The sequence below is a fragment of the Paralichthys olivaceus genome, chromosome 4 (assembly GCF_024713975.1).
Source record: "Paralichthys olivaceus isolate ysfri-2021 chromosome 4, ASM2471397v2, whole genome shotgun sequence".
NCBI classification, from domain to species: domain Eukaryota; kingdom Metazoa; phylum Chordata; class Actinopteri; order Pleuronectiformes; family Paralichthyidae; genus Paralichthys; species Paralichthys olivaceus.
In genome coordinates this window covers 15,343,811-15,367,371 of record NC_091096.1, presented here as the reverse complement: position 1 = coordinate 15,367,371, position 23,561 = coordinate 15,343,811, and the positions used below count along the sequence as shown (strand labels likewise).

Sequence of the window (23,561 nt, the reverse complement as noted above, 5' to 3'; positions counted from 1 at the left end):
TAGATTTTCACCACAAATCTATTCATGATCCACACACACATGGATCTCTTATTTTTAAAGGCCTTTATAACCCACAGTTACTGTCGGTATTAATGTATTCAGAACATAACTGAGAGTTATGAGTTTTCTCTCTGTATTCTTTTGGCCCAGCTAAGTGTCAGAAGAGAATAGACAAACATGCAGTTAATCAACAAACTGAGATCATTAGCTACCAGCTGGGCACTGTGCTGGCAGTGTTTCCGCTCAGTAAAAATCTTTGTCAATACAGATCTCCAGTGTCCTTAATACACACAGTCACTGAAGAAAAGAAAAGAAAATTCTAATAAAAAGAAGCAGTGTTGCTCAGAGAGAAGCTGGCAGAGGCGCATTTTTTCCCATGCAGACATACGAGAGCTCGCACACATGGTTCAGAGAAGAAACCAGGTGCAGCTCCCCAGAATTAACTCACTTTCACTGCTCTAGTTTTTTTCATCCAAACAATAGAGGAAGAATAGAAGCTGTTCTATTTTGACAATGTGGGCACTTGTATGCCCGTCTTATTAAAGGAACTGGTCTAAGGCCTCACATACAAGTACACACACTTGCACATGCCCACAAACGGAGTGAGAGAGAAGAAAACAGGCCCCATTACAAAGGACAATTTTTGTGGTTTATGTTCATCGCTGCTATTTGAGCACTCAAACAGAGTCAGGGACTCCATTCTTTATTTATATCAATGGCGTGTTGTTCACTATGAGGCAGTTAATTGGGCAACAGAACAATGTGTGTTAATATCACTGTGAGAAAATGCTATGTCTTGTCTGTTTCTTTTTTTTAGATCAAAACAGTCCTGTGCATTGCTTTGGAGCACAAAGCAGGTTTTATAGACCAAGCCCATTTAGGTCATCTGAAGGTGATAATTTAACTTGACATATATGCTCCTCGATGAACCTCTGTACACTTTGATGCAGAAGAAATAACTGATCTTCCTTACCGTTATCTGTCTGAGACAGAGTGTTTTCAGTTCCTTAAATGAAAGCCCAGCTTTTTTTTCTTAACTTTTTCCTGGTATAGAGGATACACTGTTACAGTCAGGGTTTGTTGAACAATCAGTAGACTTTGCTTTTCCTTTAATGTTGTTTTCCTGAGAACTAATTATTTGAAAGAGTAAAAGTTAGATTTATTCACTCAGTACAGAATGAAAAGGTCTAGGGTTGGAATTACAGTATTTCAGGTAAAAAAGACTGATTTGACTGTAAGGGCAATTTTCAGTTTAATGTGGGTGTGAGAATAAAAATAAAACCTGTCTCCTCCTTTTAATAAGAATTAGAATTTTTATACATCGATCTTGTTCTCTGTTCTCTTATCTTTTACCTAGGTGACATTCACAAAGCGAAAGTTTGGCCTGATGAAGAAGGCTTATGAGCTGAGCGTGCTGTGCGACTGTGAGATCGCCCTGATCATCTTCAATAGCACCAACAAGCTGTTCCAGTACGCCAGCACAGACATGGACAAGGTTCTGCTTAAATACACCGAGTACAACGAGCCCCACGAGAGCAGGACCAACTCTGATATTGTGGAGGTGAGTTACAAGAAAACACAGACGGCACACATGCACAAGCACTCACGCGAATGGGAGCGCGCACACGCACACTCATGCAAACACACAGAAACGGAAAAGTAGACAGATGGTAACTGTGTTTGTGACTCATTCAGCAACCCTTACTTCTCTCTTTTGGTCTTCACACCTAGCATAGTGTAAGAATTAATTGCTCCCATAGTTCGTCAGTCTTCCCCAAGGGTTCAGTCACAATATCAATCACTTTTAGAAAAGGTATAAGACTCACAGTATGTCAACTACTTCAACAACATATGTTTGTTTAAATCATCTTATTCTCGCTGCATGTACTTTGCGATATAAAAGTAAATCACTGATCCGGGCCTTTAAGAGTGGCTCCTGTGCTGTGTGATCACCAGCGCCTGCCCTCTGTGTCCTGTCACCACCGATGTGCCTCTTAGAGCCGTTGATCGGACTTGGTCTGGACACGTGTCACTTGTATGGCTCAAGGCAATGTTAAGCAGCCTTGCAGGCCAGGCAGCAGGCAGGTAGATAAAGCAGGAAATGACACAGAGAGACACCAGGTCCTTAAGCTCTCACTGTGAACCCGTTATGCAACATTCACGCTGGACCTCTGACAAACCTGTTGGGCCACACACACATAGGGACCCATGCATTCATGCAGAGTTTATCCCTCGCTCTTTTGCTCATGCATTTATACTCGCACCACGCTCGCAGATTAAACTGCACCTGTCCCACAAAGTAGTGCTGAATGAATAACAAATAGTACATTAAATATTCTCTCTCTGCTTGTCACATGGAATCTTTATAGCGATATGATGATTATTTTGTATTAGATTTGCCAATTCAGATAAACTATATTGAAAATTCTACTATAATACAGCATGAAAATGTAATTTATGATTCAGAATACACATTCAATTCACCCACTGCCCCACAATTTTAATACATGTTATGCATCCTAGTTTTAAAATATTTCAAATTATACTGAAATTTTCAAGTTTTTATTGTATATTTAGTTTTAGCTTAGAGGTCTGAAAAACCTCAACTGTGTTCAAATGTTCTCCCTTTTGTTTATAATGTTAATTTGAAAGATCATCTTTACGTTTGTCACCATATGTTTGTCTTTATCAGCTCAATGTTTGAAAAAGACTAAATGTTCCAAAGGAAAACTGAGGATAGATACAGCACTGAATGTATTGGCGCAGGCTGGCCACTTAAATACAGGATCAAACAGCGTGGGACATGTTTTTTATCTTCTCATATGGGTGTTTGTGGGCTTGTTGCACGCCCACGGGTGGACAAGTCCTCCGGGAATACTCCTATTCCAGATGGCACTCTGCCCCTGACGACAAACCATTTGAATTTACACACTGATAACAAATGTGTTTCACTTTGGGAGAAATCTGGTCCTGCATTTCCCCTTCCTTTATTCTATATAAATACAAATTCCAGCATGTTTTAAGTCAAAATGCTTTGAGAGGCAAAAATGCAAAACTATTGAGTGATCTAAAATCATACCAAAATCTTTTTTCATACACAATCACAATCCACAGTCAGAATTTTAATCATACTGAAAAGAATACCAAACTTACCTTTGGATGTATTGATTTGCATTGTTTAAACACAATATTACATTAAAGAGATGCTGGAAGATCCTACTGTGCATCTAACATGCGCACCAGTATCTTAAGTCTGACAGCTTTATATTGTACCATATGTTGCTCAAGTCAGTCTTTTCTTTTTATTGTCTTCTGCTTTTATTTTTTTTCTCGACTGTATTTTGGTACGGGACTTTTACAACTATTGATGAGGGGTTTTTACTGAGTTGAGTGAAAACATTTTCCATTTTCATTTTAAGGTGGTTGAAGATTTGTTGTGAAACCTTATCTCTGCTCTGAGAAATATTTGACTGCTAAACCACTATTTTTGGCACAAGTTCCTCATACACCATTCCGCTAATTGATGATGTTGACAATTGTTTTTCAAATACTTCACGCATGGAGACCCAATAATAGAAATAAGTGATATCATTTTTCCAGTCAGCACAGTGATCTAGTTGGAAATGTATCTGTATACTTGAAAAGTATATTTTGGACGTCTTCAAGTTCAATCACAGCATTAAATCCACAGATTGCCCATGCAAAGGAAGCAATGATTTACTGCTGTCATTCTTCCGCAGTCAAATATGTATGTATGTATGTGTGTTAATGTAGCTCATGCATCAAGTGATACAGCACTCAACATACAGCCAACCTAATGACGAAAACAAAGAGAATGGACTGGGTGCATTATCATGGAAAGTATTAAGAAGCACAAATAAATCAGCTAGACACAACTTGTCCTCTTCTGCAATATAGCATGAGCTCTTAGTCCCTTCAATTAATATTATTATGGCTTTTATGAATTATTAATGTAGGTTAGGCTGCAACTTTGTAAGGTTAGATTATTTGAAACAGTTTTTCCATAGTTATATCGTGCAACTCTAAAACTTAAAATAATCTGCAAAGCTGTTTACATCTATGTTGTTCCCCAATGCTTGGTTTGAGGCTTAAAAGAAATCCATATCAGAGGGAATGAAGAATAATCCTCGATGCATTATATAATTTACATTAACCAATTTAGCATAAACTCGTATTCCCAGTGTGCCTATAAGCACTGATATCCTTTATGCACCAAGCCCTTCAGCCACGCTTCATTCAGTGTATTAGCCTGCCCCAGCTGAACCCATGAAGAGAATCGTCACATGTTCTAGCAAGTGCCTGTGACAAGAGCTTCCTGCTTTGAAGCTCTCTCTTTAACTGTCTCCATTATAGAGCAGGGGATGGTTAACGTGTAAACAGCTGTGTCAGGGGAAGACGCTAAAGAGCCTGGTGGGGGAGAGTACTGTGGAGCACTTCCTACACTGTGATCCCTGGAGGACTCAGGCTCCAAAATCTCTGAGCGACTCGCAGTGGGAGAAATCGATCTGAAGAGGCCTTCAGCCTTAGCTACGGCTTGCTAACGGGATTGGCCACGGGGCTGACACTGGCACGTTTAGCATGGCGAGGGAGGAGGAGGAGGTTTAGGGGGGAGCGAGAGGGAATGGTGGGTTGGATCGCTCCCGCTGGGCCCTGTGCGCCGATGCTAGGCTACGTCACAGGTGCAGGAACGTGGGTGGGTTGGTTGAGTTTGAGGGGAGGCAGGAGCGAAGTGGACTTCCTGTTGAGCTGGCAGGATGATGACTACGAGGTCAAGTACAAGATGAAGGGTTGGATGTAGGGGTGAAGACAAAGTTACTGCAACAACAAGAGCCTAAATATGGCGTCTAATACATGACATATAGTGTAAAATTCATGGAAAGCTCTCGTCTTAAGAAGTACGCAGAAGCAAACTCTCTTATTCTGCTGCTGCTGTGCCTGAAGGTGTAGTGGGAGGAGAGGCAGAGGTAGGGGAGCGGAGCTCAGAGTGTGGGCGGCTGGCATAGAGGCCTGCTACATTAGCAATAAAGCTCTATGTAATTAGCATGTCTTTGGTTGATAATTAGCGTTGTTGAGAGAGTGGCACTGAGAGCGTTACAGCCTCTCTAGCTACAGCATGTTTACAAGAGGCTGGAGGGCTTTTCTCTTTCTTTCTCTCTCTCACTCCTTCTCTGTCTTCCTGTTTTGTATCCACTTCTTACATACAGTATCTTGAATATATGTATGTATGGATTAAATGGTGTAAGAAAAAGAAACAGGCAGATAGCAAGACATAGACAGAGAGAGACAGAGAGAGAGAGAAGTGGTAAAGATGGTCCTGATGACTCACTTGTAAACCGTCTCTGCTGGGAATGACACTTCCACAAATATCTGTGAAAGCAAAAGACCAAGAAACCAAAGCTAACCCTCCTCTGAGCGCAGTGGTAAAATGAAAGGAGCAAAACGGCTACTATTGTCACATTCACAATGCATGACACCCAGAAACCCATAATAATCTGATAAACACAGTGACAAACTGAGGTCTTGTTTATTTATTTTTTCTTATGTTTTTAATGCTTCCATTTAATCCCTAGACACATATTGTCATGGAGGATACAGTGGTATCTAAACCAACAGAGATTCCCCCAGGAGACTGTAATAAACACGTAGTATGCACAGTTATCTGCTGTTACATAAACGTGGGGAGGTTCTCTTAATTAATGCTAATTGTTCAAAGATACATCGGTGCTCATATAGCTTCACGTAGCCTGATGAAAGCAAACACAGATCATCCAGTGATCCTCCATCACTGCATGTACGAGCGCCGGGTCCAAAGTGTGTTGTCCTGGCAGGTCTACAGTACACTCCGAGTCTGGCTCCAGATAAAACATTCAAACACGCAGATAGATTTCCTATACTCCCTGTCTGCCAGGCCGGTTTCCTGGACATGTGAATGGCATTAGAGGAGAAATGGGAAGCTTTGTTGGGAAATGACAAGAGAATAGATCCATCTCTCCCCTTTTTCCTCTCTCTCTTTTCCTTATTTCTGCTTAAGAATAATCACTTTGAGCTCTTATTGGTGATTTATTATGCCAGTGTGGGGGTTGTTAATTGCAATAGCACATGAAAGAGTCCTTTCTTTCCCCTCTCGATGATTGCAGATCAAGCCCAAACCTAAGCAGCGCTGGCTTGCTCTCGCTGTGATTGAACAGCCCCAAATCCAACAACACACTTGGGCTGTGCCAAATCCCCTGTTCCACAATGTGTTTATTTTCCCCTCTGTTGAAACAAAGAACACAGGTTTGTGAAACAACTAAAGGGTTATTGAGTGAGCAACGACAGGGAGCGATATCCTCTCAATGCCAGGATACAGCCGTTTTTTTATGGGTATATGAAATCTAAGCTACTTGTGCTTATGTGCGCTAACACACACATAAGCACAAGTAGGTCTGGCCTATGTAGCTATGTGAGTCCTGACTGCACTGCATGGGTGTATGCATGTGTACATACATGGTGACAATTGGTTTGAACCCTGCGGATCTGACGGCATTGCGATGACCTCACCCAACGTGGCACACCATCCTGCCGTTGGCTCAAGTATCACATGGACTGGCACATGGCTCTTGGTACTGAGCTGACCTGCCTGCTTTGCCTACCAACCAGAGGAAAGGCTGTTGGCCAATCCCATTTCCAGCAGATTAACCTAATCTCAAAGTTCAGATCACCCTGTAATCTTAAACAGCAGCAGCAGCAGGGACCTGCCTCCCCACCTATCCTCGACTCATTTTCTCCTTCCTCTGCCTCTGTCCTCACCAAGAAGGAACTACTGAATGAGAGAGGGGGGGGGGTGGCAGAGGGATGGATGAGTGCAAGGAGAGAAGGAGGGAGGGAAAGAGGGATGGAGGGGAGGAAGGCTGGTAATTATTTCCAAAGGTCATTCTGTTAATGACTACCCGCTTGGCTAATGAGATTCAGCAAAGCTCCCTCACCATGTTTCACCCTGCGTATGTTTCACCCATGTGCCGGGATGTGTGAGAAGCACAGGTGTGATTTCAGCACAGTGACAGTCCACTGGAGAGAGAGAGGGAGAGAGAGGAGGAGGAGGGAGAGAACCATAAAGAGAAAGTAAATCAAGAAGCTCTGGGAGAAGGCAAAAAAAAACTGTAGCATATCCACACCACTTCCTCTCAGGCCTTACACAATGTTGTTTCGTTTGGCCAAAAATAAAACAAAATGGATTTTTCACACACTTTAAATACAACAGAGACTAATTTGTTTGATTTCACTGTCATTTACCTCAAAAATTTCCCACTTTATTACTTCAAACGCTTTCCTTTCTCTCTGCTCTCTCATTATATTTTTGCAAGTCAACGGGACATGTGATCCCCGTCTCTGAAGTGCCAGTGTGCTAATGTTCTGCCTCACTCTTGTAAAAATATTTTCCAGCATGCAAGCTATTCTATATGCTTATTTGGTTTCTAAACAGCATGGAGAACATTAGCCTTAAGGAGTTTTCTGTGCTGATCAGCTCACTGAATGACTTCTTCTCATGCCTCTCAAAGACTGTATAATTACTCCAGCTTGAATGCCTTCACTAATTTATCCTCAATGACTTCTACATGTGTTTGCATCCAAGAGAAATAAGGGAGTCGTATCATATCTCCTGTTTTACAGTTGTCCACAGTAATTTTGCGTGGAGTCGTTTCGGGTGCATGTGGTGTAACGTGCGGTGGAGGACGGGGGCGGGGTTGCCACGGCAATCACAGGGCCTCAGTGTTTAGTAGTGAAGAGGGAGATCGGCAACATGGCTTGTTTTTCCTGGAGGATTAAGGTCTGAAGCTGCTTTGACTGACTAAGTAAATTAACCTTGTGACATTGGCAAGCTAATACTACAGCAGTTTGTTAAAACAAAGACTCAGATGACAGGCCACATACATGATTCAGCACATCTTCAAAAAAAAAGGGGCCAGAATGTAGAGTATGTGGGGTTGAGTTTGTATTAATTAGAAGTTGAAGAGTGGGCGAGGAAAACTGTTCCACTGTCAATAACTTTTCAGACACACACCCTCTGTTCTTGTTGATGTTTACACTCTCAACAACAAGGGTAGGGTTGGTTCTGGAAATATTGCACAGAGTAACACTCAGTTACAAAAAAGCTCAATGGTACAAGCTACACAGTGGCTTCAGAAAGTGTTCAGACCCTGTCCCTTTTGCACATGATGTGTTGTAGATTTACATTTGAATAGATGAAAATGCCTATTTTGCCCATCAGACTACACTACCACTGTTTTGGCACTTCAAATTATGGTCAGGGTTAGGGTTACCTTGCTTTCTTTAATTATCTTAAAGATGTGTCTAAAATTGATCGGAGTCAATCGGTGGAAAACTAAATTAACTGGACATGCATATCGGTACATAAGGGCCCACAAGTCACACACATGTCAGGAGTATTACCAAACCATGAAGTCCAAGGAATTCTCAGTTGACCTCTGTGATGATCAGGGTGAGCCCATAAATCCTTTTCTAAATCTCTGAGTGTTCCCAGGAGCCCAGTGGTCTCAGTAATTTTGAAATGCAAGAAGTCTGGAACCACTAGGACCAATGGAGTTGGCCGTCTGTCCAAACTGTGTAACCGGGCAAGAAGGGCCTTAGGTTGGGAGGTGACCAAGAACCCAACAGTCCCTCAATGAGGGCTTCAGAAGTTCTCCACAGAGATGAGAGAACCTGCCAGACCATCTCAACCGCACTCCATCAGTCAAGCCTTTATGGTGGGTCTGAAGCGGCTTTGACAAGGCACATGACAGCTTTTGTGGAGTTTGCCAAATGTCATTTAAAGGAATCGGAAAGCATCAGGAATATGATTCAATTCCAAGCACAAAGTCTGGCGAATGCCTTTCACCTGACCAATACCATCCCTACAGTGAACCATCACAGTGAATTTTAAGGAAATTGTTTTTTCCCCTTTAACATTGGAGGTTATTATAACAATGACAATTTTATCAGTTTACAGTTATAGCTACAACACAATAGGTAAAGAAAACAAAAACATGACAGGGTCTATTCTGGAGCTGTATGTAAAACTTTCTGGCATCCAAAGTATCATGAGCTTTACCAAGTCGGCCTTTGTCCTCCTCCTTTTCCTGTCCACATGCTGCTCTGTCCTCTTCAGCGTGGACTTGTAGCTGTAGATAGAAAACTGTCTCTTCTAACGCACAGAGAAAAAAGGTTGATGAGACAAAAATTTAGAGAGGAAAACAGAAAGAAACAGTTGCCCATGTTTTCCTCCAACTATATTTACTTTCAGGCACTATATTTTTCTCACACTTCAGTGTGATTGGCAACGTGTACTAAAACTCACCACATAAAACCAGAGTGTTAGATGGTCAAAATAAAGCACCACCCCCAAAACAACCACCACCATCACGCTCTTCTATTTGATGTGCTCTTTTTTTTTCCTAATAAATGCTTCAAAAAGTGGTAGTGATCTAAAAATAGTCTGTGGTGAAGCTAAAAATAGTTTCCTAGCTGCGGTCCTCGCTGGGAGAGGGTAGAAGAATAGGCCTGGAATTGCTCTCTCTCTCTCTTTCACTCCCCCCTTCCTTGTGTCTGAAACATGGTGGGTGGGGGTTGTTTTTGAAACAGAGGAGTGAGTAAGCGAATTATCAGGGTATTCGTTCAGCCTCTTCCTCTCTCTCTCCCTCTCTCTCTGAAGATCTACCATGACGAGTTGCCCTCGGCGACCACATGCATAAGACCAGCACTCAGTGACCCTGTTGTGCCTATAAACATTTGATTCTTTGGATAAAGAAGATAGTAATTCACTTGTTGCTGTACCCCCTCAAACATACACACCACACCACACACACAAACACACAGATTTTGCCAGGCAGCGGCTTCCTGTGTGGTTATTTTCTTTTTTTATTACAGGAAATACATTTCTGGAAAGTTATATGATTGATGTACTTTATTTTAATAAGCTGGTATGACTAGGATATAGGGGAAAATCCTCAGAGTTGTCACCCTCACACAACCAAGTTAAGTCTCCTCATATAGCTTTATTTGCATTGACCATTTCCTAGTGTGCCACTTTTAGGATGCCACACTAGAAAACATCTGTCTGCGGTGAGAGCCCCAGACGTAAAGAGAGCAAGTTAACTGAGTTCATATTTTATAGACGACTATACGCCTCTTCCACTTCTTTTTTTTTAGAAATAGGCCAAAAAACAAGATGACAGATAATGTACATGATCTACAGGCTCAGCATTTTATTCCACATCAAACGCCCTGCTCTACCCAGAAAAGCAGAACCTCAGACAAGAAACTAAGTAGCACTTGGATCTTTGTCAGAGGTGTTTTTTTTTCCAAGGTCAGTATTCTTAAGCGGAAGTCTGAGGTACTCACACAACAACAAAAGGGGATTTTAAAAATAGACTGTTTGAAATGTGCCAATATGTGGTCCCCATGGTGCGGAGTGGTGAAACAAGGCAGGCCACTTCTGAGGCCACGCTGCCAAAAGCCAATGCTTTTCCACTACACAACCCAAAACAATTCACGCCAGCCATTAAGATGAAATGATGCCTTGTTCTTTGAAACTATTTGTGGAAAATCCAGAATAATGAAGATCTATTTTTATAGATGGCATTCCCTGCCCTGCCTAGAGCTTCCCCCCTGGCCTCGCCTCACGGCCCCCCTCCTCCCTACCCTGCCATGATTGCCGTTTTGGGCAGGGTGTGGAAACTCAAGGTCACAGTATAGAGGTCACCCGGCTGGTCATTGTTACTCAAGGCCTCCCTCAGGCTCCCTTTTCCTGCTGTGGCACCACGCGATAAGAGACGGAGAGACAAAAGACGATAAGTGACCATTGGTGGACAGACAAAGAAGGACTAGAAGGTGGCCTGAATTGAAGTTTAACCCATTGTCACCCTAAGATATAGATGCAAATATTTAGAAATTTGTGTTTTCCTCATACGATCGGCCTTGGCAAAGTAATTTTTTACATCAGTCAGAAAAACATGTAAACGAATTCACTTTGTCTCTTATTTTTGTAGAGACGCATTATGCAACTGGAGCGTAGACGGGATGAAAGATGGCTAGGTTGAGGGTGCAGACATAAGTGCCCTCTTTATCCAGTTTGACTGAGCTGGCATTGTGTCTAATAATGTCTATCTGGGTAATTATACAGTGTAGTGACTAGTCTGAATGACCACTTTGTTCCCAGGGCTGGGATGCTGCTGTAGCAAACAGTGTTGGATTCTGACATGTGCTTAGTGTGTGTGTCTTCCATATGGGAAACGCTGCACCATCTGGTATTGTGCTGTGTACTGGCTGTCTGTCTGCGAGCGGCTTCTTCTTAATGGCAATTTTAGCACATGCGCCGCCACAATGCCACAGTTTAGAGGAACCGTGTTGGGCAGCTTTCTTTCCCTCTCACTTGCTTCAACACTTTTCTCCATGTTTGCTCTACTTCTCACTTCCTTTCTAAATTTTCAGGCAATCTAGATATCCCCTAAACAGCTAGTAATTACACAGTTAACCAGTGCTACACAACCACTTTGCCCAGGGATGATGGATGCCAGGCGCAAGTGTTTGATTCGAGATTATAGAGCAGCAGGGCACCACAGGAGTAAGGGGCTTCAAAGCCACCAAATAACTGAAAAGTCATTGATGCAATAGTTTTTTTTTACAAATGTTGCCCCAACTAGTGCATAGGGATGCACAGACGCTGACTGAAAAAAGCAGGGAGGGACAGACTGTGATTTGGGGGTTCCACTCTTCAGATTGATAACCTACAAAATCAACCATCTCCTCCCTAATGCTCACTCACACACAAACACACACCATGCAGCCATCATCCATGGGCATGCCCCTCGACATGGCCCTGGCATGTTCAAACCACGCTTCATGAAACTGTGGCCTTCTTGCCTTTGGTCTGCCATCTGCTTCTAATAAGCTAAGCCAGCCTGATCCCTCTGATGTTCCCTCCACTCTGAAAAGCAGAGAAAAAGAAAGAGGGAGAGAGAGAGGGGGGGAGAGACAAAAAACGAGAGCAAGTAAGACTGAGCCAGACAGACAGAAAAAGACAAAAACAAGGAGAATGAGAGCATATCTCAAACATGCTATTACCCTATATCCCTGCGTGCTGCCAGCAAGGCCACCAGTGCTTATTGTGCAGTGGTGCTGGGGGGGTCTCCAGCAGATTCACTTCACCACCACTTCCATTGTGTTATTTGTGATGGGAAGAGACAGTATTTCTCCCCACTGCCTCCCCACTACTGACACCGAGCCACACTGCTTCTCAACAATCTGCTCTGATGAAATTGAGTTAGTCAATTGGTAAAAAGTGAGAGTGCTCCAAGTTGTCTTTTTTCACCTTTTCCTCACCAAAGGATCATGATTTATCTCTTAGGATTGTGAGTTAGTGTGAACACCATTCAGATAAAATGTATTCTACACTTTTCTACATTGAGTGAATAAAGAATTCTAATTTAATTATCATAGCTTTGGATGACATTTTCTTTAAGATTATTCGGGTGCCATTTTAAATTCCACTGTGATTGACTTTTAGGTGTTGAACCAGCTACAGAAAAGTTTCTCGTGGGTATTACTGCACTCTGTGGTCACACCTCGAAACGCTCGTACATTATAAAGGCAGGGTCTGTACATTTCACATGTCTCCAAGGAGTATCTCTCACAGTCAAAGTGAATCTGTCTGTTTCTCTGCCATTTTTAACTGTGTGACAAAAACAGGCTGAGAGCCTGCAAGACAAAAGCTGTTCATTCCAGTACCGTTTTTTTATATTTCAACAGCCCAGCAAACATGATTAACAATAAGTGGCACAGGTATTAATGCTTTTAAATTCTTCTCGTCTTTCAGCAACTTGTTTTCCATCAGCTGCTGAAACACACTTCTTGGGTAAAACCCTTTGTGCCTTACTAAACAAAATCCTTTCTAAGGTTTGGTTTTGCTTACAATGGTGTGTATTCTGAAGACCATACAGTGTTGGCAGAAATATAAAAGCTCTATTATAAACTGCTTGTTTTTGTTGAGGCTTTTTGTACTGGTGCTGTCAGCCATTGGGCAGAAGACACTGAGAAACATTCACTGGTCGTGCTGTCGCCAATGGCCATAAACACAATATTGAATGTGTCATACCCTTCAGCCACTGCCAAGATAACTGCAGAGGGGAATGGTCAGTTCTTTCCAAACAAAACCCATCAACCAGCCCAACCTATCAGAAATAGAGATGTACCCATCAAGCCAACAGTGTTTTGACTCAGCTTTTGTCGAGATATGTTAGTATTGCAGAAAGGTAGTGAGACAGACTGAGCACCAGACTGAGACACAAACATGGAGGCAGAAAGACAGATAGACGGATAGAGAGGGTGAGCAGGGTGGCAGAATGCCGAGCAGACGGGTCCTGGTATGGCAGGAGTTCTGTGCAGGCGTCAGCTGTCCCTAGCAGACCCCCTGGGGCCACCCAGAACTCACACCCAAATACCCTCCACAGTTTTCTCTCAAGAGCTACATGAAAGTATCACCCACACCCCAAACTAAGAAATAAGTCTAAATCTTAATTTCAAACAATAGCCATTTTTGCCATTAACATAGCCTGTGGTTATTTAAGTCTAGCCCAGGTTGCCTTACTGTGCCTCTATCACCGCGTCCGTAGACGAGTGCAGGCCAGCCTATAGCTGAGGGTGCAGAACTGAGACGGGTGTCTAAGTATGTAGGACGCCATGTCTATGCTGTGCCTGCTTCACGCAGGCCCTGTGACAAGTCGAGTCATGAGGGAGCATCATGAAGAAGGAGTTTAATTAGGAGCAAGCCTCCAAAGGGGCCACAGAGAAAGACACTGAGCCAAGCGAGCGTACACATCTTTTTAGCAGTTTTTCCTGTCGTCATCTGTTTTATCAGTCTTTGGTTCATATTTACTGCGCTCACTCTGTAGCGTGCCTGTATTTATGTAGCTGGCTCTAGCACATTGTAGTAATTTGTAATTAACTCCCCTTTATTTCTACCTTATGATCTGGCTTCCCACTTCACTCTGTCCACATTTTGCTAGTTGTTTCTTTTTTATATCTAACTACATTGGTTGCGAAATACAAAACACATAATGAATTAATGGCAAGAAAATTGACTTGTGTAAACAGGGTCAATACAATTGCTGTAGATGTAAATGATGCACTATTATAGGCTGAAAATTCTTGTTACATGAAAATTTGAATAGTTTTAATATAAGAATGATAATTTGGGTGAATATTTTCTGCATAATATTAAATAAGCAGCACAAGAGTCGTATTTTTTTTAAGTCTCATATTAGCATGTTCCCCAAAGACTATTACCATAGCAGCTCTTTATACCTTTTTTTTCCAATGATCATTTGTCTTTGATGCATCTTATATAGTGATGATGTCATGGAAGCGTGATTTGGAGCAGCGCCTGATGACTTTAAGCAGCGGGGCAATAAAATACTTCAGGGCACAGATAAAGCAGTGGGCTATTAGCGAAGGGGAAAACATAGGAGGAATAGGGTGATGAGGAGTGGTGAGGCGGAGAGTGCGAGAGTTAGAGGCCCTTCTATGGCTATATGAAGACACCAGCAGCTCTCATTGGTTGTTGGGTCAGGTGTCAACTTTTGGCAACAGGTGTGATGACTTTTAACAGGTGGGCATAACTGGGATGAGTGGCATAGCGCCCTTGTACCGCACCCTCAATGTGCTGAGCCCTGCTGGAAAGCTGAGCCTCAGCCACATGCTTCCAAGTCATATAACACTCAAGCACAGGCTCCCTGCAACGCATCAACACCCAACGCAATCATTGCCCAACCCCCTGCAAGACCACCAGCTCAGTTTCCCCTTTTGGATGTCACCTTAATCCCAGCCCCTCGTTCTCATCGCCCAGCGAAGCCCCACTCCTGTCTTTCCTAGAATGGAAGTGAATCTCTCTTGCACTCTGTGCTGCTGGTGGTGGTAGGTGGTGGAAATCTTTGCAAGTATGACGAAAAGTCGTTTTTTCTCTGTTTCTTGCATGCATCCTCATGTGAGCAAAAAAAAGGCCAGGGGTTCAGCTCTTGTCAGTTCGACATGATGCATCGCCAAGTCCAGAACGAAACTCTAACACAAAAGAAATACCAGAAATTGTACATCTCACGCCTTTGCCAAAAAAGACAGCATGCTAAACCTCTACAACCCCTTTGTTCTTTTGACTCATCCACCTCAGATGGAGCGAGAGAGCCTGATTCACTGTAGGTCTGTTAGAAGTCAGATCTCCTGCTTCGCCTTGGTTGATTTGTTTGGTGTGATTTCCTGAAGACTGTCAAAGATGTGAGAGACGCTTTCAAATTCAGAATTCCAGATTTCCACTCTGGGGGCCAAGTGAGGATTCAGAGAAAGAAGAGGAGAGCCAGCAAAATGTTGACACGCTTACAGTAGCTGCCTCACCACGAGACGCCTCAGGAATCAAACAGTTATCACACACACAAAAGCAGCCCTCTAAGTTCACTAAAACCACACTCAAAACAGGCCTTTGTTGTGCCGACATGAGAGATGACTGGATTGTTATTTGTTTTCCAAGCAAGCGGATCACTCCCTGTCACTTCTGCTGCTGGTTGTGATGGAGTAGCTCACGCTCGTATCTCTGCCGTGAGTGAGTATTGATGGAGACAAACAAATGAGAGGAAGAAGTTCACTGAGATTAACTTATCTTAGCATCTATCTTCCTCCTTTCTCCGTGCTCAGTCTCTCTTTCTTTCATTTTTTTTTTCTTCTTGACGCTAACACCCACTCTCGCACACCCACACAGGCACACAAAAACAGACTCATTCCCCTCTTTCCCCTCCCACACGTAGACACACACACACGACAACATACACTGAAAGAGAGAGAGAGAGAGAGGCGCGCACACTTGATCAGCATCAAATACAGGGTGTGCTAAAGTAAATTTAATTATGTCTGTCTGATATGGAGCCTCAGATGAAAGCAGGAGAGCGCGGTGTGAAGCGACGACTGCTCAGACACGAGCAGGCCCGTGATATTCCTCCTGTAGACTAATCTCCCTTTATTAAAGCCAGGAGGGAGGGAGATGGGGGTGAGAGAGAGAGGGAGATAGTGGGGGAGGAGGAGGGGGGCAGCTTTGATGAGATCTTCTAACTGTCAGCTACTGTACTTTTTCCTTCTCTTCTGCCGCGCAGCCTTTGTCACTCACTTTGCGAGGCAAATGAAGACAGCACCTGCATCGGCACACGCCTGCCTGCTCAAGCGCGAGCAAACACAGACACACACTTCATAGATTGCTATCTCACACACACACGCTAATTTGCTCTGAAACTTGTCCCTGTTGTTATGACCGTCAACAATATCTACAAGAGGACAGTGGTATAGCTCTCTCTTTCTCTCTCTCTCTGTCTCTCCCTCTCTCTTTCTCTCCTTTTCCCTCTCTCGCTGGCTCTCTCTGTCTCTGTCTCTCTCTCTCTCTCTCTCAAGTGGAGAGCATGTGGGCCTTTTCTGCTCTTCTACTGTTTCCTGGCCACTCTAATGGGGGCAGGTGGCCATCAGGTGGCCAAAACAGAAACTGCCACATTTAACAGCACATGAACTCAAAGCGCCTCCGCTGTATTTCAAATCTATTTAATGATCCACTGATGACTATGGTTATAAAAATTATGTGTTTTGTTTTTTATGACGTTTCTCTGTGTAATTATGAGGTTTCAAGGTCCCATGATTTGTCATTTTGGTCAAGAGTTTGATCATTTGTTATGTCTGGTTATTGGACGCAGTTAAATCCTCCTGTGCCATCCTGAGTGTTTAGCTGCATGTCTACTTGTTCACAAAGCAGCCAGTGTATCCTCATGTCACCCCGTGTTGTCGGAGGTTAGAATGAAGCCTGCCAAAATGAGTCATCAAAAAAAAAAAGGTCAAAGATTTTTTATTGTTCTAACGAGTAGAACACATTGTAAATATATCCCATGAAATAAAACAAGAAGTACTTCTGTTAAATAAATCTCTACAAGGTTTCAACAACTCTGGTTGGATTTTTGTGTTGTCAGGATCGATTCTCAAAGTTACCACCTCAAAGTTCATGACCATTTGTCTCTCCAAAGCTGTTCACCTGGGTCATTGTTCCCTCACCCCAAACACCCCTTCAACTATGTTGTATAAATGCTCTGTTTGCAGACATTGAGAAAGAAGGGCCTAAACGGCTGTGACAGCCCAGACCCCGACGCAGACGACTCGGTTGGCCATAGCCCCGAGTCCGAGGACAAGTACAGGAAAATAAACGAGGACATTGATCTGATGATCAGCAGACAGAGACTGTGTGTAAGTACCTCTCATTGAACCCGAGTCTTCCTCTCACCTTTCTTTCCTCTCTTTCTACCCCCCACCCCTCCTGTGCTTTCTGTTGCTTCGTCCTCGTCTCCTCCTTGTTCTCGTCACATCTTCCCACCACCCATCTCTACGTCACTTCATCTGTGTCTTCCTCCGTCCTTCTGTCCGTCCGTCTCTGTGGTTGTGGGACCTGGCAGGCGTTGAGCAAGAAGGAGAACAAAGGCGGCGAGAGCCCGGAGCTCGAGTCTGCTCTCATCCTCACCCCACGCACTGAGGAGAAATACAAACAGATTAACGAGGAGTTTGATCACATGATTAAAACTCATAAGATACCTGTAAGTACTGGGTTGACGCCACGCCGCTTCCTCAGCAGGCTAACAAAATGCTGACTGGCTGGTAACTGTTGAGCTAACCCAGCTAACCACCATTGTTTGCCACCAGACTAAATACTCAAAGTGAAAGTGCAGTAAAGACGAGAGTGAGTTTACACTGACAATGACAAAAAATTACAGTTCTTTGATTTCCCCTGATTACAGTTGAAGTACAGTCCTCTAATTTGACATAACTATGACCATAAGAAGCAGGCGTTTTTTGCTGAAGTAATTGCAGACTTTCTCTCATGACAAATTTTAACCTCACTGGCTTCCCCACCTTGAACCCGTTACCCATAATGCATTGCCTGGCTCCCCAGGGAGGTGTGGTCTGCATGTGCTTTTCCTTTTTCCTGCACCAAAACACAGCAATCAGTCACCCACGACAACAAGGACAGACGCCGCGGCAACGAAGCATCAGCAGACGTTTACACATGCCTAAACTTATCACAGAATATTTAATGATCGCTCCTTCTCTCTGAAATGAATGAAGGACGGAAACACCATTTCGAAGATATCTCTGTTAGTGGATGTAGAAATGTCAGTATACTTCAGCTGCTGGATTTATATTATACAATGTTACAGAAGAATCTAATCTATAGCCATCTGTCAGAAACCACAAAATAGAGGCTGCCTTCTATGTAAACTTAGCCTGCCCCTCATTCAGAAAGCAACATATTGGAATGGTTAGAGCTCTTTCCTCACAAAGAAGGAGATAATTCCACAGTAGATAATTCAGAGAAGAACAGTAGTGTCTAAGCCACGTGGAGCTGGGGGAGATGTGGTTAGAAGCGAGGCAGGGGTTTGTGAGCTGGGGTGGGTTTGGGATCAGAGCTGAGTGTGGATGGTGGGGGTGGAACAGCGGGGGCGGGTGGGGGACTCTGCACACAACAAGTGGCAGTTCGGTGTGTGGTCAGGGCGGCTGCCAAGCACTGGGCCTCTGGATTGCAGGGGACTGTTGAGGGGACTGTGTGGGGGAGAGGCAGAGGAGGAAGATGAGTGAAACAGGAAGGATGGCACCAGTTAAAGGACAGCTCACAGCAATGGGGCGTTTGTGCCGACGCAAACGTGCACACAGACAGCTCCGGCACTCCTTAAAAGCATGGCACAGAGAAGTCATGAGGTATGAAAACTCCTGCTAGGACTACGAGATGGAAGAAATTACTCAAAGGCTTCGACAAATACAAAACGGATCCAGAGACAGCCCCTTACTGGTTATAAAAGAGAGCATCCATAGTTTTTGGCGAGCCCACTCTTGTGTAAAATTGCAGTAAAAGCAAAAATGCGCAGAGGCCCCACAATGAGATACAGTTAAAGTAACAGTCATGTGTTGAAATAATATTTGACCAAGGAAAATTAAAGAAGATGAAGTATAGTGCTAAGGAACCCATCCCTCGTCCATGTAAGGTGGCCCGATGATCCTGCTGATGCACTCACTCTGTCCACGGCACTGAGACACATGGCAATAATTTCGGCCCTATTTTCTACTTCCTAAAGCTAACATGCAGGATCAACCACTTCCAGGGCACTCCCAAGGTTAAGTCCTTCTGCCAAGTGACACAATAAACATGACAAACTAGATGCCTGGGGCTGGAGAGCTACCTCTGCTGATGAGACTGCTGTCAGATCTGAGTCCACCACTTATAAACACTTTGCCTTAGCTCCTTGTGACAGAAAAATAAATTATTCCACATTGCATTCACTTCTCCAGTCGTGAAGCTACTCATGCAGACTTTTTTTTTTTTTACGTGAGGTGAAGACAGACTGAATTATCTTTAGCTCTTTTAAAACAGTGGGACGCCACTGGCTTTATTCCCAGTAAACCAAAGCCTTCTTATTTCTTAAATGTAATAAACCTGAAGTATAAATGGAGCGTTTCCTCACGTCAACTTTTTGCCATCACAGTGACAAATGTCAAGGGCAAAACCTGACTCCTTTACATAAAGTTATTAGTGGCCTTCAAAGTTAACTACCTATGCTACATCAAGCTGCAATGACAAAGCGTTTCTAGCCCATATATCATCTTGGAAGCAATTTAAATAGCTCTGAAAGGAGTTTTCTAGGTGCTTACCCTTTAGTTTTGTGCAGTGCTCCCTCTTACCGACCACACTGTCCTGTATTTTTAGTCTTTGTTCTGAGAAGTTGTTCTCCTCAACTATGCATGGCTGTCTATTGTTAGTTCCCTGTTTGTCCTTTTGAACTTGGCTGTCTGTCTTTTCTTTTGTGTGCAACTGCTTCTGGAGTTACACTTGGTCAAAGGATTTTTGAATTCCTTTGCGTTCCTGGAGTGTTTCTGACATGTCATGTCTCTTTCTCTCTCTTCTGTGTCCATTCCTTTACTCGAAGGCCTCATATTAGTTTGTGCACTCACTTCCATCGTTGGCATCTTCAGTCTAATCAAACTCGTGTCTCTTTTATTTTTTCCCCCTCTCTTTCTCAGCAGGCCGTGCCCCCATCAAGCTACGACATGCCCGTGTCCATTCCTGTCAGCAACCAGAACAATCTCATTTACAGCCATCCCGGTGGTTCCCTAGGCAACCACAACCTGTTGCCACTGGCACACCATGGCCTACAGAGAAACAGCATGTCTCCTGGAGTTACACACAGACCCCCCAGTGCAGGTAATACAGGTAGAGCCTCACTTGCACTCATGCAGCCATGTACACACTGTCATTCCCTCCATCTGTGTATCTGCCTGTCATGTTCATAGAAACACATCAAATGTTCAATTTCTTTTATGACAGAGACTCTTTATGAAGGCAGTTAAAGGCAATGAATGAATCTGTAGTCTCCTGTATGTACTCACATAATGTCAGCTCAGTGATTTCTTCAAAGAGAGTTGATGATTTAAGAACACATTAAACCCCAGCCCACAGTCTCATTGATTTAACGTGAGGTTCTACACATTTCTGGCCTTATGTATGGGCACTGAATTGCTTGGTGACATAAGTAAATCAGGCCTATTGGTTTGTTATTGTTGTCCAAGGTCCTTTTTCTGTCCCTCTGGTCTGAAGGCTGCTGCCCACACCCTTACCCTGTCATTACAACTGGATCCGAGGAGTGCCAGCATAAACTAAATATGAGTTTTGGCGCTCGCAGCGTCCACACCAAACCGCACACGCTCTGGACCCTCCCACTCTTCCACCTCACATGGATTAAAAATAATAATGTGTCATTTTTCTTGGACGCCTGTGTAATGTATCCACTCGCAGTGTCCAGTTGCTCGAAGTGTTAAGGTTTGAGTGGGAAGCAGCATTACTTCTGGTATCACTGCGCATATGAGGCGCCGACACACATACACACACAGCGTATTGTGATTAAATTGAGTTAGTTTCTGAAAGGTCAGCAAGGTATAAGACAGGAGCCATAGTGGATGTTACGTGGGTGTCTATCCTCTAATGGTTTTCTCTCTTTTCCTCTTCTCTCTCTTTCATCTTTCAGGTGGCCTCATGGGTGCTGACCTCACCACTGGCGCAGGCACCAGTGCTGGTAAGAACGGCCTCTACTTTACACACAGTTGTCTGCTAACACACACACACACACACACACACACACATACATGGCACCCACTCACCTACTCAGGGCCATAAATTGCATGACTAATAGTAACCTAAACCCAAATGGAGATTTTGTCCATGATGTGTTGATGTTAGTGGTGGTGGAGTTCATCTGGGAATGTTTGCACAGTGCTGGGGTTGTGAAACATCCTGCCTGCATTCAGCTATAAAACGCTAGAACAAGTGGGGTGGAGACAAATAAAATTGCAGTATATGCTGCAGCAGCAGATTGACTGACAGGTAATCTGATGAGATTTGAATAGTCCAATTTTCTGTTTCCCCGTACAATAATTTATTTTTCTATTAGCTTTGGGTACGTATAAAAAATGACAACACCCATAGCTCCTATTTGGAGCAACTTGTTTTGCCAGAGAAACTTGCTTCACATACAATAACTGCTATCATATCTGTGCAACCAGATTCATTCAGTGGCTCACCATGTAATATTGATCCCTTGGCGCGAGGAACAATCCGCATTTGAGGAGCATTTGTAAGGAATCTTATGTGTTAGCCTCTGTGTGTCAATGGGTTTGTCCCCAAGGACATGTCAATCCCAAGTTTATGGTAAAAAGACTCCCAATTAAAGGGTTAAGTTTTACAGCCTTGGCAGTGCAGAGTGTAAAAATGGAGAATGGTGGGGGGGGTCAATGGGGCACAGCTGGGCAGCCTTGTCTGGCCCCTAGGGCTCCATCACAAGGGGTCAATGCTTGGTTTCTCTGTCTGGTCACTCATCACACACACATAGACATACACACACACACACACACAACAGGACCGTTTGTTGTGGCGTGTGTTCTGTCGACAGCGTGCTGCAGAGCATGATTCGAATGTAGCCTTTGTGTCACCGCGCAGAAGGAACAGAGGCACTCTGTGAGAGCTGCGTCGCTCAGCAGCAGCGAAAAACACGACATTGAGAGAGAGAATCATGTCAGAGCTAAAAGATTCCATTCAAAGCTCTCTTAAATCTTGTGTGTGTGTGTGTGTGTGTGTGTGTGTGTGTGTGTGTGTGTGTGTGTGTTGGAGAGGGGGGAACCCAGTGATGAATATCCACTGATGGCTGAAGCATGTGTGCTAAGACGAAACAGTGGGAGAACACAGATGGAAGTGTTCTGTGAACTTGGTCAGCCATTTTAATGATGTTCCTCTTAGTGACTCAGTGTGAGGTGGCCCGGCCACTGTGGCACCACAGCGACTGCTCCTCTGCTCCTCGCCACATGTTTTGATAAGATGATCGCACAATAGCCGTCTGGCCGGTGCATGAGTGTCTTAAGTGGTGTGGCCTTAGTGAAATAGGAGGAGCCGAGTTATGTGTCTTTTTGAACGCGCCTATGTGTGTGTGTTCCAGACATGCACAAAAACACACAACGCCTCCTTTGTGTCTCAGATGTCTGCACAGAGAGAATATGACAGCTTTAAAAGCCCCAACTCACATGGGATTTGCATTACCTGGGGTCCTCCTGTTGTTTGGAAGGATTCCTGTAAGAAGATGCCACTTCTGTAAAGTTATAATTCCACTGCTGATTGTCTACCTTTTTTCACCAAATAGATCTCATCATAATTAAAATTTTGTGCCAATTTTGATCTCAATTAAATTCTCTCTTGTCTTATATATTTTCAATGTCTTGATTGATGTGTTGATAGTAAAAATAGGCTCATGTATCTAAAGGTTACCAGGGTCTATGGCTTCTGCATTTGTTAGAATAGTCCATTTGAACAAGAACTGATGTGGCATTCATGACTGAAACAGAACTCCCACTTCACAAAACTGACATTTTGTCATGCCAGAACCTGGGAAATTTAGTTTTTAATTTTCTTGCATAGACTACAGACATAACAAAAAACAAAATCATTTACACATTTTTGAAAGACAAAGCAGCAGTGATTTCATAAACTACTTAAACTCCAAGTGCATCACGTACTTGATTTCCCATGCAGAAAATACAAACTTAAGAGTTCCCTTTCTTTGCAGCATTAGGATTGGACATATCTGAAGATAATCCTTTATATTTTTGCCTGTATATTCAATTCAAAATGACTTACTGATTATCCTGTGAATATTTGCTACTTGAAACTCAGTTGTGGAGGTAAATTCTGACTCATACGAGGTCCCCAGATCATTTTTTAGTACAAATAAGGCATGTTACTGAAAGGCTGAGTTATCACATCCATCCTTCCTTTAAGGGACGCTGGGGGTCCTGGAGCCAATGAGTTATCATATATTACATAAATTTACTTTGAAATGTGCATATTCACGCATATGTTCGTTCATTTATATGCAGTATGTCATCAATCTGTCAAATCCTTTGCTTGT

General features: G+C 43.4%; 1 protein-coding gene across 16 annotated transcripts in view; it reads left to right on the top strand.

The window, feature by feature from the left end:
• The window catches only part of mef2cb (myocyte enhancer factor 2cb), a 72,140-nt gene that overhangs the window by 39,547 nt on the left and 9,032 nt on the right, over positions 1 to 23,561 (top strand). For 4 of the 16 annotated variants that reach the window (XM_069523894.1, XM_069523899.1, XM_069523900.1 and 1 more), the window contains 4 exons: positions 1,358 to 1,561; positions 17,170 to 17,313; positions 20,137 to 20,314; positions 21,135 to 21,182. In XM_069523894.1, coding sequence (XP_069379995.1) covers positions 1,358 to 1,561; positions 17,170 to 17,313; positions 20,137 to 20,314; positions 21,135 to 21,182 — 574 coding nt within the window. Of the gene's footprint in view, positions 1 to 1,357; positions 1,562 to 17,169; positions 17,314 to 17,519; positions 17,658 to 20,133; positions 20,315 to 21,134; positions 21,183 to 23,561 lie in introns of all 16 variants that reach the window. The other 12 variants (XM_069523892.1, XM_020093642.2, XM_069523898.1 and 9 more) reach the window with 5 other exon arrangements.